Genomic DNA, 13,062 nt, shown 5'->3' on the forward strand with positions numbered 1-13,062 from the left:
CTACTGGCAATCCAATGCATGTCGCTGCGCAGTGCACGATGGCCAGCTTCCCCCGGACAGTGTCCTGGACTTTCCCCTCCGCTTCTCTGCCTGCAGCCAGCTCCCTCCGACGCGCCTCTCCTACCAAGCGCCCCGCCGGAGGAAAAGGAACTTCAGAACCGCCATCCCGCAGACACCCTGGCTACTGGGGTACTCTCTGTGACCTCCCCCGCTCCTCTCATCCCCTGCCAAGCAGCCCTGGGTAGAGCTGCGTCCGGGGCCCTTGCCTAACGAATACCCCGAGCGTTCGGCATGGCAATAACAACACCATTGTTTGACACGGCAGGCTGCTAGAAGAGGAGAAGTGTTCCACCGAGTTAAGAGGAAGAGCACTGAAGCTTCCCTCCTTCCTCCAGCCTCTGCACATTCCCTCTGACACTGGATTCATTGTTTTGCGCTCATGCATGGAAAGCTGATAGTACGGAATGTCCTTGAAAGACTATCAATTGCTTTCTTTTTTTGTTTTGTTTTATCCTCCAGCTTTGGTTTAAAAACCCCAGGCAGTAAGAGTTTCCACTTTCAGGCTAACGGCGTCTCTTAATTGCCAAACGCACCGTGATGAATGTTTCTGACATAAGCCATAAGGGCTGTCGGACTGCAGGCGCGCTCAGCACTCGGTGGAATCCGAGATCAACAACATGCCCTGAAAAAGCCCTTCCTTTGCTTTTTTTTTTTTTTCAAATGGGACAGCGGGCCAGAACAAGCGACATCCCAAGCAAGGGCCAGCCTGCCGAGCGCCCGCCCTGCCTGGAAACGGCTCAGCACTGGGGAGCAGGAAGGAGGGCAGGGGTGTGACGTGGCTGCACAGATGGGTGGATCGGTTCTTAACTCTGCGGGAGGTAGCGGCCTCCTATTCTCCCCAGACAGATCAGCCACTGCAAATTCTGCACCTGGTCGGCGGTAAATTGGGACCGTGCACGACCAGGTTATCGACACAGCGTATGCAGACAGAGATAAACAGGGTGATCTTAATATAAGGCGGAAACCCAACAGAATGCTTTAACAGTGGCCATCAGATCTGCTGCCTCCTGGCGATTTAAAGTGTGTCCATGACTGAGTGTACGGTGTTTGCCTCACTGCAGGCGATGGACAGCAAAGGGGAGAATCCCAGGCAGATTATGCCCAAATCTCTTTTCAATCTCTTTCTGCTTCCCCCCCAATTAATGCCGACAGCAGCAAGCGCTGCAGCCCCATGTTGCACTGGTCACTGTTCTGCAAAGTGGGGTCAGGGGAGGAGCAAGCCCCGGGACCTGCCGAGGCGGGTACCCCCAAAACCAGCCAGCAAAGGGGAGAGTGGCCCCACGCGCCGGCCTGGCGCCCAGGAGCAGACACACACGCACGCCGAGGGGGAGAGGTTACGTACGGTTTGATTCGTGGACTCGGGATTCAGACCCGTCTTCCAGACGGTGAGGTCGAAGGTGTACTCCACATCGGCCTCGAGCATTGCTCTGGAAACGGTGACCACACCCCCTGCAGCGCTGAAATGCAGGGAGGACCCCGCGGGCGAGGTCTGCGCGCAAGGAGACAAGAAGATGCAAATGATCTTTTGCACTGGTGCGTGCTGCATTCGTCTGTAGCCAATACGTTCCCGGCAGTTCTTGCTATAAATTACCCTTTTCAACCCCCCTGGTTGCTGGCTGAAGCCACTCGGGTGGCATCAAGTACCCTGCTTTCCCCTCCGGGGGAGGTGACGGTGCTTGGAACACCTGTACTCTGGCAGCCCTCCAACTGTTCGTTTTGTTACATTCATTCGTGAGTAAGCATCCTGCAGCTATGCGAACAGAAGCCAGACGAAGGAGCATGCTACTTGCATCAGCTCCAGGTCTGATGCACAAACCTTCACGATTCCATGGAAAAAGTGGAAAAGACCAAAGCAAAGGCCTTTCAATTAACAAGACAGTGTGATGTCAACAAGTGTTCATCAAGGGAGTGTTCCCATGAGCCTCTAGAGCAGGGGTCCCAACCATTTTAAGCACAAGATCACTTTGAGAATTGAAGGGCAATGTAAGATCTGCCTCCAGCCCGAATACCCCTGACCCGCCTCATTCGTGCCCCTTCTCTGAGGCCCTACCCCTGCTCACTCCGTCTCCATCCCTTTCAGCAGATGGTTGGGGTCTTGGGCTATGGGATTTGGAGTGTGAGCGGGGCTCTGAGCTGAGCCTGGGGCAGGGAGTTGGGGTGCACGAGGGGGTTCATGGTACAGGCTTTGGGAGGGAGTTCAGGTTCAGGGGGCTGCGGGTTCATGTCGAGGGCAGAGGTTCGGAGCTGGCTCCAGCTGGACACTGCTTACCACAGGCGGCTCCTGAGTCGTGGTGCAGTGGGGTGCCATGGGCCTGCCCCACTCTCAAAAGCAGCCAGCAAACTCCCTCCGCCCCAAGACCTGTTGTGCCCCCCCCATTCTGTAGAGATAGAATACAGGGTGGAAGAGGGGGCACCCTGACATCAGCGTCCCCCCTTCCCTGCTCTGTACTGCAAGCAGGAGGCTTGGAGGGGGTGGGGAGGGGCAGCTCCAAGGCAAAGGGCAGGAGGTGCACAGCAGTGGGGGAGGGGCCGCTGAAGTGCTGGCACTTGACAGCCTTTTGGCCAAACCAGTCAGGATCCCCTGTCAGAGGCTCCAAGATCGACCCGTAGATCCCGATCGACTGGGTGGTGACCACTGCTCTAGAGGGGGAACTTCTTTTTATTGGTGGCCAAGACTGGTTCGCTATGTCGACCAGAGGGGACAGACTCCTATACTGCGTTCCCTGTAAGCTGTGTGCTTGGGCGGCCACCCCGGAGAGATTCCAACGAGAGCCTCCCCAGCTAGTTTTTTGTTTCTGTCGGGGGTGCACATTCACACCTGCTTCAGCGCACATCGGAAATTATTCCACATGTGTCTGGAAAAAAATCCGCACGAGGAAGGAAAAGATTGGAGGGAACCGTGTCCTGTACCCAATGGTTATTTCTGCTTCTCCTTCAAAAGCTTCTGCTGAAACTGAAGAGTTTTAAAAGAGCTCGCTGGGAGCCGGGTTAGAACGCAGCTACGTAACTCAAGCCTGCTCGACTGCAAATTGGCACTTGTCTTCGTAAGCCCTTCGGACGATTCAAGCCCCAGCAACATGGGGGGGGCGGTTGCCAGAGGCCAGGTGCAATGGCAGATGCAGTCAAAGCTCCGGCAAATGCCCCAAGAGTTGCCCAGGACTAGTGTGCAGGCATTAAAAACCCCGCCCCTGATTGTGCGCCATCTTCCTCAGCTGGGTCCTTGGCCACCTCCACTTCCCTCCAGATCCTACTGGGAGCCGGTTACAAACTCTCCCCTCCCAGCCCAGACACAAAGATGAGCTGTGTGCATGTGCGCACAGCGCTTAGCACCACGGAGCCCTGCTCCTGGGCTGAGGTCTCCCGGGGCGACTGCAAAGCAAATACTTATCCCTCTCTTTCTAGCTGCAGATTGCCTTACCTTGGAGGAGGACGTGCAGGACCACCAGTACAACAGCGGCGTCTGTTCACCGTCGTCCAAGTTAGGGTCGTAGGATTTCTCGCCATCCAGGATTAAGTCCCGAGTGTCGGACCACACGCGGTAAGAGCCCCCGTCGATGATGGGCACCAGCTTACTCGGCGTCACGGTTACGTTGGCGAAAATGCTCTTGGACAGAGGGGTGTCCCCAAAGGAGACAAAGAAGACGAAGCAATAGTTTCCTACTTCCAGGGCTAGCTTGGGTATGACCAGCTGCGGCCTGCTCACGTCAACATTCATCAGGTAGACCCTGTCGGAGTCACCCAAGTGCAGGCAGCTGGGGGCTCGGTAAATCTCCCACTGATATTCTGTCTGGTACTTGACACAGCCACGGAGGTCGATCTGCGCCTCCAGGTAGCTCCGCTGGGATCGTTTCATGACCACCTGCGGCGGCAGGGCGAGTTCCACCTCCGGCTCCTCGCACTCCAAGACTCGGACGGTGACTGTGAGCTGGGCGGTCATGAAGCTAACGAGGTTGGTGGCATTCACCTCCACCTGGTAGTCCCCGGGCTTCAGGTAGGAGTAGTTCATGGCTGCCACCTCTGTGATCTGAGCTGGGGAACCGTCCCCAAAGCCCCACCGGAAGTTAACTTGCCACGCACTCGGCTGCACGGAAGCTTCGAATAATGCCGTCCTGTTAACGAAGGCCAGCGTGGGCTTAAGGGAGATGTGAGTGATTGGGTCTTGGACGTGGATCAGCCTGGTGGTGTTCAAACTCCCCAGGTCATTGAAAGCACTGAGATGAATTTCGAGCAGCCCTGCAGCTGCCGGCGCGTAGGATACACTTTCGCCCATCAAACTGACCAGGGCGCGGCCGTGCTCTTTCTGCAAAGAGAACTGCCAGGAAAACGACACCCGGGAGCCGCTCCCAACCTGGGCGGTGAAGGTCTTTCTCATTCCCGTTGGGATGCCCAGTTCGCAGCAGTTGACGAGCCTTAGGTCATGGATGGCTTCCAGTACTGAGATACGCACCTCTGTGCGTTCCCTGCTGACTTGGTTCCACACCATCACCACCACGAGGTAATCACCACTCTCAGTGAATTCATGGGTATACCGAGAGCCATTGAGCACCAAGGAGAAGCCCCCACTGATGTTCACCAAATAGCTCACGGAGGAGCCGGAAGACATGCTGATCACAAAAGAGACCGGTTCCCCCGGCTCTACCACCTTCTTGCTCACCAAAAGCTCCAGGCCTTCGATTCTGTCCTGCACTGTGATATTCTTGCTGGCCACCACCCAGCTGATGTCATTGGACACATTCAGAGAGACAGAGAAAAAGCCAGCGTCCGGGAACTTCACTGCCACGGTCTGTCCATCCTGCCAGTCCTGCGGCAGCTCCCACAACCAAGTCATGTTAGTCCCCTTTTCGAGTTCACCGCTGAAGGTCACCACAGAGCCCGATGGGACAAAGCTGCAGTCTGGCACCGCAGTCCTAATCCTCAAGCCCACGATGGGTTCCTGTATAAAGATGTAAACTGATGCATTATGGGAACCAATCTTGTTTTCAGCTGTGACGGTGACCTCTACTGCGCCATGTCTCTGGAAAGAATGTAGGACAAAAGGCTCGGTGGTAACAGGCGAGAAACCTTCTTCTAGGTGCCAAATATATATTAGGCATGTGCCACTGGTCACGCTGGTGCTTATGTTAACTGAGGTGTTGGTGGCAGCCGGATTGGGGAAGGCAGAAAGTTTCAAAAGGCCGATGCTTTCAATGAACTCCACTGTCCTGTTCACAGCTATGCTCCCCAGCATGTTAGTGGCTTTCAGATGGATTGTGTAGTTCCCAGCCTCCAGGACGTTCCAGGAGAAGGTCTTCCCACTGAATGTCTGCAGGGGACTGCCATCCTTCAGGGCGGTCCAGCTATAAGAGATGTTGGTCCCGTCTCTCACCACCGCTTGCAGATGAAGCGTCTTGTTGGTAGGGAAATACGCCTCCTCCACGAGGTCGCTGCTGACGATCTGCAGCCCTTCGATCTGCTGCAAGACGTAGACATAGATGCTGCCCTGCAGGGAGCTGATCTCGTTCTCTGCCGTCACAATGACGTTAAACGTCCCCACGGACCGGAAGGTGTAGAAAATGGTGGAAGAGCCTTGGATGGGCGTGCACCTATCGCACAGGATCCAGGAATACCGGACAGCGCTGCCGGCTAGGAGCGTGGCCACGAAGCTCACTGACCCGTTCAGTGGCACCACCGTCCTGCTGGCATTGACGGTAAGCCCCTGGAGTCGCCTCTTCACGGTGACATTGATGCTGGTCTCATTGAGGCTCACATCATTCCAGCCCGTCAAGCTGATGGTGTAGCTGCCGGTGGCGTTGTAAGAATGGGTGATGAACTGTCCGAGCTGGTTATAACCATCCCCCAAGTCCCAGCGGTAGCTCACTTTGGTCCCGTTCCCACTGGCGGAGAACAGATAGATCTGATTCAGCTCCAAAACCCTGGTCCCGTTGTATTCAATCTTCGCGACCCTAACCGGTTCTTGGACTTCCACAAAAGCCGTGTCGTTGTTGAACGAGACGTTGGTGGAGACGGTCACTGTGACCAGGTAGAGCCCTGTGCTCTTGTAAGTGTAACTCACTTCAGTCCCACCGGAGCGAGCAGAATCATTGGTCCCAAAGTCCCAGTAGTATTTGTATTGGTACGGAGGCATGACACTGACCTGGAAATTGCTCTCTTCTCCAAGCCTCGCAAACTGCCTGGGGGGAAGGAGCGTGACATTGACAATCGCTGGCTCCACACAGACGATGGTGAAGTAGTGCGCCTTGTTCACGCTGCTTGAGAGAATCAGGGAGAGGGGAAAGATTCCGCTGCTGGTGAAGTTGTGCGTCACCACGGGGTCCCCGTAGACGGTGACGTTGGTCGAGCCATCTCCAAAGGTCCAGTCAAAAAGATAGTTCTCCGAGTTCCCCGAGACGTGCGCACGGAGCTGCACGTTGGGCTGCTCCAGGATGCAAGAGGAAGGCTCTATTTTGAGGACCTCCAGGACGAATACCCGGACAGGCACAGCCTGAGAGAGAGAGTTCACGGGATTCACAGCGGTCACGTTAATAGTGCAGTTGACATCTTTGATGTACACATGATCTACCACTGGCACCGTGCTCATCAGTATGGTCCCGTCCCCCATGTCAAATATCCAGCTGATGTTGTCCCCTGTCTCCACGGAAGCATTTACTGATATGGAGAGGCCCAGCTCCACCACCCTGTCAGAGGAAACGCTCAACCCGGTGATCTCTTCAAAGACACGGTAACGGCGGTGTGTCTCCACGCGGCTCACAGTGTTGTTGGCTGTCAGGCTGACGTTGTACACCCCCTTGGCCTGGTAGCTGTGGGTCACTCTCTGTCGGCTCTCCGACAGCAGCCAGGAGCCATCCCCAAAGTCCCAGGTGTACCAGACGCCGTAGGCGGATGGCTGTGGGCAGGCTTCGAAGGTGACAGGCTGTCCTATGACCAGGACATCGGCGTCGGCTTGAACAGTCAAGCCAGTCAGGTAAGCGTGGACGTGAACCGGAATCTGGTGGGTAAGGTTCTCAAAACTGTTGGACACAAGAACCACCAGGCTGTATTCTCCTGCAGATGGAGAGAGCAGAACAGAGGCAGTCATGTTGGAGGGGTCCTTTTCTATTCAACCACATAAGAGCAACTTCCTCCACCTGTGCCCTGCACCTCTGCTACTGGCCTATCTCCTGAGACGGCCAAGAAGGACACCCCTCCAGCGAGAACGGGGAGCGCTTGCTGGAGGGTGACAATTCCTGACTTCTTCCAGTCGGGGCTAGAACTAAGGTTCCCACAGTCCCAGGGTGACGTCTGATTATCCAGGCCTGCCTCTGGCATTTATCAGCACCTTCCTTTCGACCAGGTTTTGTCTGTTGTTCGTTACCGCCAACGACCAGCAGCACCAGCAGTGGAAGGAGTTTGACCAAGAAAGAACCTGCCATCACATACAGGGCCTCTGGATCATTCTCTAGTATGGAGGAGCTTTTGGAAGCTCTTGGACTCTGGAACCCCATGCAATAAAATGACATGGAGATATACCTATCTCATAGAACTGGAAGGGACCTCGAGAGGTCATCGAGTCCAGTCCTCTGCCCTCACGGCAGGACCAAGTACCATCCCTGACAGATTTGCCCCAGATCCCTAAATGGCTTCCTTAAAGATTGAGCTCACAACTCTGGGTTTAGCAGGCCAATGCTCAAACCACTGAGCTCTCCTTCTCCCCAGTCACGCACACAGAGCTTACCTGGCGCTCGATAGGTGTACGACACATTGTGCTCGACCACAACCTGATGGACGCTGGGATCAGGAACGAGGAAAGACTCGTTATAGGGAGGTGTGAACTGGTAACTCTCATGACCACCATCTCCAAAATCCCATCTGGGGAGAGGAAAGCAGGTCACAAAGGCAGGCCCTGAGCCCGTTGTTACACGGCGGAACGGAAGCTGCTTTGGGGGTATCGTAGCGTCCCGCCTGGCATTCCCGCTGCCCTGTGACAGCCATGCCATGCTAGTGACCCAAGGAGCTACTGCCCAGGGTACCGCTGAGTAGCACAACACAAGTCGCTATAATTCTGCAAGGTGCCACGAGTGTGGTGGCGACTAAGGAAAGAGGAGTCACTTCTACAGAACAGAGAAGCACGTGCTGTGGAAGAAAGGCATTATGGGACTGACCTCCCAAAAACTGAGCACCCACTACACCGGCTGAAACCAGTAGGAACTGATGCTCAGCCCCTCTGGAAATCAGTCTCTTGGCAAATACCAGATGTTCTTGTTATGTACCACTGAGTTGAGATTCTTTTACCAGGGTTACTCTGTCCTGCTCCATTTCACCATCGGTCTCTCCTGCTCCAGCTTTACAAATACCAGCATGCCCTTCCCCGGTGCCAAAACATCTCCCATAGGAGAGGCAACACACAGCACAGGGTGTTTCCTGATGATTATCTTCGGAGCAGGCGAGGAACAAAGACAGAGCTAATCTCACAAAAGCGTCACACACTCCAGTAGGAATTTGCCTTGAATAAGCACTGACGAAAGAAGCCAGAGCCTGAGAAGACGACCCAATGGCCGTTTGAAATCAACTGGCCCACAGGTGGGAAATCAGCCAAGGCAAAGCCCCGGAGCTGTGCCCTATTTTGGGGCAACTTGCCAAGGACTCACAAGAAGGCCACGTCCACCGCCGAGTCGATCCATACGGTGGCGGTAAGCTCCACTGTCGCGTTCTGAGGGAGGAGGCGGGGGATCTCGGACACGGTCAGGTCCTTCATCCGATTCATCTTCTCCACTGTGACGTTGTAATCCACAGTGACGTTGCTGACGTGATTGGACGCGGTGAGCTGTGAGGGACAGGCAGGACATAGGGAACGGCTTTGAGGCCCCCTCGCCACGCTCCCCGTGCCTGGGAGGACAGCATCGGGCAGGGATCTGGACTGCACTGTGCTCAAGGGACACCGAGGCGGGGTGTACCCCTCCCCCCCCAGCTCAGGGAGAGTTGAATTAGGTCAGGTGGGCCCAATCAGCCAGGAAAGCAGCAAAGGGGAGAGAATTGAGGAGGCGGCCATTCGTTGGAAGCAAGCTCATCTGTGAGGGAACAGGTGGGACTTCAGACCTGCCAATGGGGGCAAAGGAGGCAGTTGCGCAGGGCATGCTGACTCAAAAGGGCCCGGGGTCCCTTTAAAATGCCACTGGAGCACCAGGCTGCATGGTCCGAGCAGCACTGTGGGGTGGGGGGCGCGCTGAGGGCTGGCTGCCCTTGGCCCTGCCCCTTCCACTCTTGGCCCCGCCCTCTCAGGAGCACAGAGCCAGGGTCCCCCTATGTTGCCTGGGGCCTGTGGGAGGCTCAGTTCCGCTGGGGGGCTTACACAAAACCCAGGCACTGGCAGCGGAAAGAAGGCTCCCGGGTGAAGGGAGGTGTGGCTGGAACTACAAAGGGAAATCTACAATTGCGTCCCTGGGAGAAGGGAGCCAGGGGGTTTGGAGGAGGAAAGACTCGGGGGGGGGGGGGGGCATGGTGTGGGATATGGGGGTGAGGAGAGAGTCCTGTCTGGAGCTGTGGGTGGCCCCGGGTTCCCCTACCAGCCCCTGAGGGAGTTGGCACCATGGGGCGGGGAGTGGGAAAACTTCCTGAGGCAGCTAGTGAGGAGACTAAGAAAGACTTGGCTATCCCCGAAGGGGGAAACGTGCACCGCGACCTGGTCGGAGAGCCAAGTCACGAAACAAGCACCCTGTGGCAGAGACTGAAGGGTGGAGTGGGGTGCAGCACGAGGGGACCCCCGACCTGGAAGCAGCTAATCCCCACAGCAGCCAAGAGAGGCCCCCCTCGTGGTTAGTGTCCCAGTGACAGGCGCCAAGGGAGAGGGAAAGGACAGGGCCGCGCTGCTCAAGAGTGAGCAGGATTGGGGGGTAACACAAGAGGGAGGATGAAAGACGGGGTAACAGGCTGTGGGAAGAGGCACGTGCAAGCTGGGGAGGCCCAGCGGAATAATCTTTCTGGTGGAGCCAGCCCAGCTCCGCGGCGAGGTCTGTTCACAGCAGAGCTAGATTCTGGAGCCTTCCGGAAAGTCTAGAAAATTCTACCAATTTCTGCCCTGGTGCCTCGGAATTCCACAAGCGTGCACGACCCTGGAGACCCATCCAGCCCTGAACTTACACGTCCGAGCTGCCTCCCGCTGCTGTGCCCAGGTGTTCACAGGCACTGACGGACCCGCGGCAGCTTCCTTAACGAGAGGGGGCAGGATGCAAGCGTGCAAAGCGCAGCTTCAGCATGGGTAATGGGAGAAGGCAGGGGGGTAAGAGAGCAGGGGGCCTGGGGAAAAGCTGGATGGGGAGAGGAGAAAGGAGAAGGAAGAAAGGAACGATCAGAAAAGGGGAGCAAGACGAAAAGTGGGGGAGAGAAGCAAAGCGAGGTGGGAGGAGAAAGGGCAGGAGGGGAGGAAGGAAAGAGGCAGAGCAGAGATCTGGCGAGAACAGGGAAAAGGGGAAGCAAAGAGCAGGCGAGGGGAGAGGAAAGGAGGAGGGAAGAGGAGAGACACAAGCAGAGCTGGCTGGGGCAGGGCGTCACTTTCCCTTTTCACCAGGAGGGAACCAAATGGAAACCCAGCCCTGAGACGGCGCCACGGGAGACGCCTGGGCTTACCGAAAGCTTGTACACAGCGGGGCTTTGGTAGATAACGTTGAAGACAACGTTGTAGAACGTGAAAGAGGGCTTATCGTCCACCGTCCATCGGAAAGTCACATCCGACCCGGCCTTCATCACAGGGACGTAGCTCTGAAAGGCACGAGGGCACTTTACACAGGGGAGAAGCATGCGCAGCGCTTCCCACATCGTACAGGCTAGTTCAAAAGTCATGACAGCCACTGGCAGGCCAAGAAACAATTCTGGCATCCTTGAGACCAAGGGTGGGGATCTACTGGGCCGGGGGCCAGATGCAACCCCGGCTTGCCTGGATCCGGCCCCCGAGGCTCAGGCCTCCCCCCAGCATTGGAGAACACGCTGGCACTCCAGTGCCCCTGCTGCCTGATTGGCGGGGCGGAGCTGGGTCCCTCTAGACTCTGGTATGTGAGGGGAACATGGGAGTGCCTTTCTCCTCCTCACATGGGGGGACCAGGTCAGCAGGAGGGGGTTGGTTTGGTTTTTTTGCTGCTCACTTGTGTGTGGCCCCCGACTGATTTATCTGTTGGTCAGCAGCCCCCAGCTCCAAAAAGTTTCCCCACCCTGCTTTAGACTCTGTATTTCAGGAGGTTCCATTTTTAGTCTGAAGGGAAAGTAATCAGTAGAATCAACTTCTCAAAGTCCCTTTAGCTCGTCTAGAGTCCAAGTTACTCCCCCCGCCCGGGGATCAGATATCTTTCTCCCTCCAGCTTCTGGTCAGCACCGGGGGAGCCTGAAACTCTTTGTTTATTGACGCCAGTTCAAATGCAGACATTCCCAAATAGAGAGGGGAGAAAAGGGGGAAGAAATTTGGAGACTCCCAGCTTGGGAGAAAATAACACTGTGACGACTGCTAGGTTTCCTTTCGAGGTCATTTCAAAGTTGTCTTTCCTGAAACGAGTCCTTAGGCCTGGGACTTTGCAAGGAGTTTCAAGAAGGGATGTACCTTAATCCCACTAAAAGTCAGTGGGAGTTGGGGGGCTACATTCTGATGAAATCCCAGCCTACAGCTCCTAAGGGAAGCATGGCTTTTACAACAACACATGCCGTGAGCAGACCACGACTTTCCCACTCTAAAATATTGTGTTGTCAAGTCTCTCCCACCATAGTCATTCCTTAAAAAAGAAGAGTCCCTCTTCACGGGATGTGCTAGAAAACCCATTTTTCCAATATCTCCAGAGAACAGTCATGAGCACTTTTCAGCCAGAGATTTCTGAGCAATTTACAGTGCTGGGTGAACATCCTTCACCGCATAATATGGGGTGGAGGGTAATTCAAGCAGGGACAGACTGACGATTCACCGAGCTAGTCAATGGCACAGCTGGAACCCGAGTTCTATTGATCACCAGTGTTCCCCATAAGTTCTGCGCTTGTGCGGCCCCTCAGGACAGATTTAAGTGGTGCCCCGCTGATTATCAGAAAGCCCATAGCTTGGTTTTGTATTTCTATTGGTGGTGCACATTCACACATGCCTTGGGGTATGTAAAAAAAAGTATTCCGCACATGCATGTAAAAAAATCTGCACATGAAAAAGATTAGAGGGAACACTGCTGATCACCCCCCACCGTTCCCTAAACAGATCCAGTCACATTTGGCAGGCTGGGGTTGAATTCCTGCTCATCTATCACCTGTCTCATTATTAGCACAATCAGACGTCTTAGCCTGACAGCTGCAGAGACCAGCTGGTGAAGAGGAAACCTAAAGACACTGCTGGCGCAGACTTTGCAACTGTTCTGCCAGAAGCAGCCGAAGATTAAAAACAGAGCATCTGATGGATCTGAAGGGTAGTTACCAAGCAGCCATCTGAGCAGGGTTGAGCTTTGCAGGGGGGCAAGAGGAGTGGAGAAAAGCAGTGAAGGCTAACTACAGGACAATTACGGGACTTTGCTGAACAAACCAAGGATGCATAGCTCCAGCGGTGGATCGTATTTGTGACAGCAAATCAGAACTTCAAAAGAAAGTCAGAGGAAAATGAAGCCAGACCTTGCACAATGCACCGGCTCACTTGGACAATTTACGGGAGCAAGGAAAGAGATGGCAAGCTAACACTCTCCTAATCAGGGCAACGTTCCCCTACCCCAGTGATGGGGTATTTAAGGTTGGCATCAGGAGCTGTAGAGCTAAGCTGTACTCAGATGTTCCCTAGCTGAGTGCGTGGACGGCCACCCTGGAGAGATTCAAATGCCACCCAGCTGACTGGCAGAACGCCCACAGCCAGCAGCATGTGTTTCTATTGGTGGTGCACATCCACACATGCCTTGGTGCATATAACAAAGAAATTATTCTGCACATGGATGGAAAAAAATTAGAGGGAATGTTGGTTACACCCCTAATTCAGGGGGCATCCTCCTCTTCCCCAGTGAGCAGCTGTGTTGGCAGTTTGCCATC

General features: G+C 55.1%; 1 protein-coding gene across 1 annotated transcript in view; it reads right to left on the reverse strand.

The window, feature by feature from the left end:
- PKD1 (polycystin 1, transient receptor potential channel interacting) overlaps positions 1–13,062 on the reverse strand; it is a 148,779-nt gene that overhangs the window by 51,009 nt on the left and 84,708 nt on the right. Inside the window, exons 12-16 of the mRNA XM_075899843.1 lie at positions 10,660–10,791; positions 8,685–8,860; positions 7,772–7,905; positions 3,479–7,101; positions 1,403–1,549 (exon numbers count right to left, since the gene is read on the reverse strand). Coding sequence (XP_075755958.1) covers positions 1,403–1,549; positions 3,479–7,101; positions 7,772–7,905; positions 8,685–8,860; positions 10,660–10,791 — 4,212 coding nt within the window. The remainder of the gene's footprint in view (positions 1–1,402; positions 1,550–3,478; positions 7,102–7,771; positions 7,906–8,684; positions 8,861–10,659; positions 10,792–13,062) is intronic.

Source organism: Pelodiscus sinensis, chromosome 16 (assembly GCF_049634645.1).
Source record: "Pelodiscus sinensis isolate JC-2024 chromosome 16, ASM4963464v1, whole genome shotgun sequence".
Classification (NCBI taxonomy): domain Eukaryota; kingdom Metazoa; phylum Chordata; order Testudines; family Trionychidae; genus Pelodiscus; species Pelodiscus sinensis.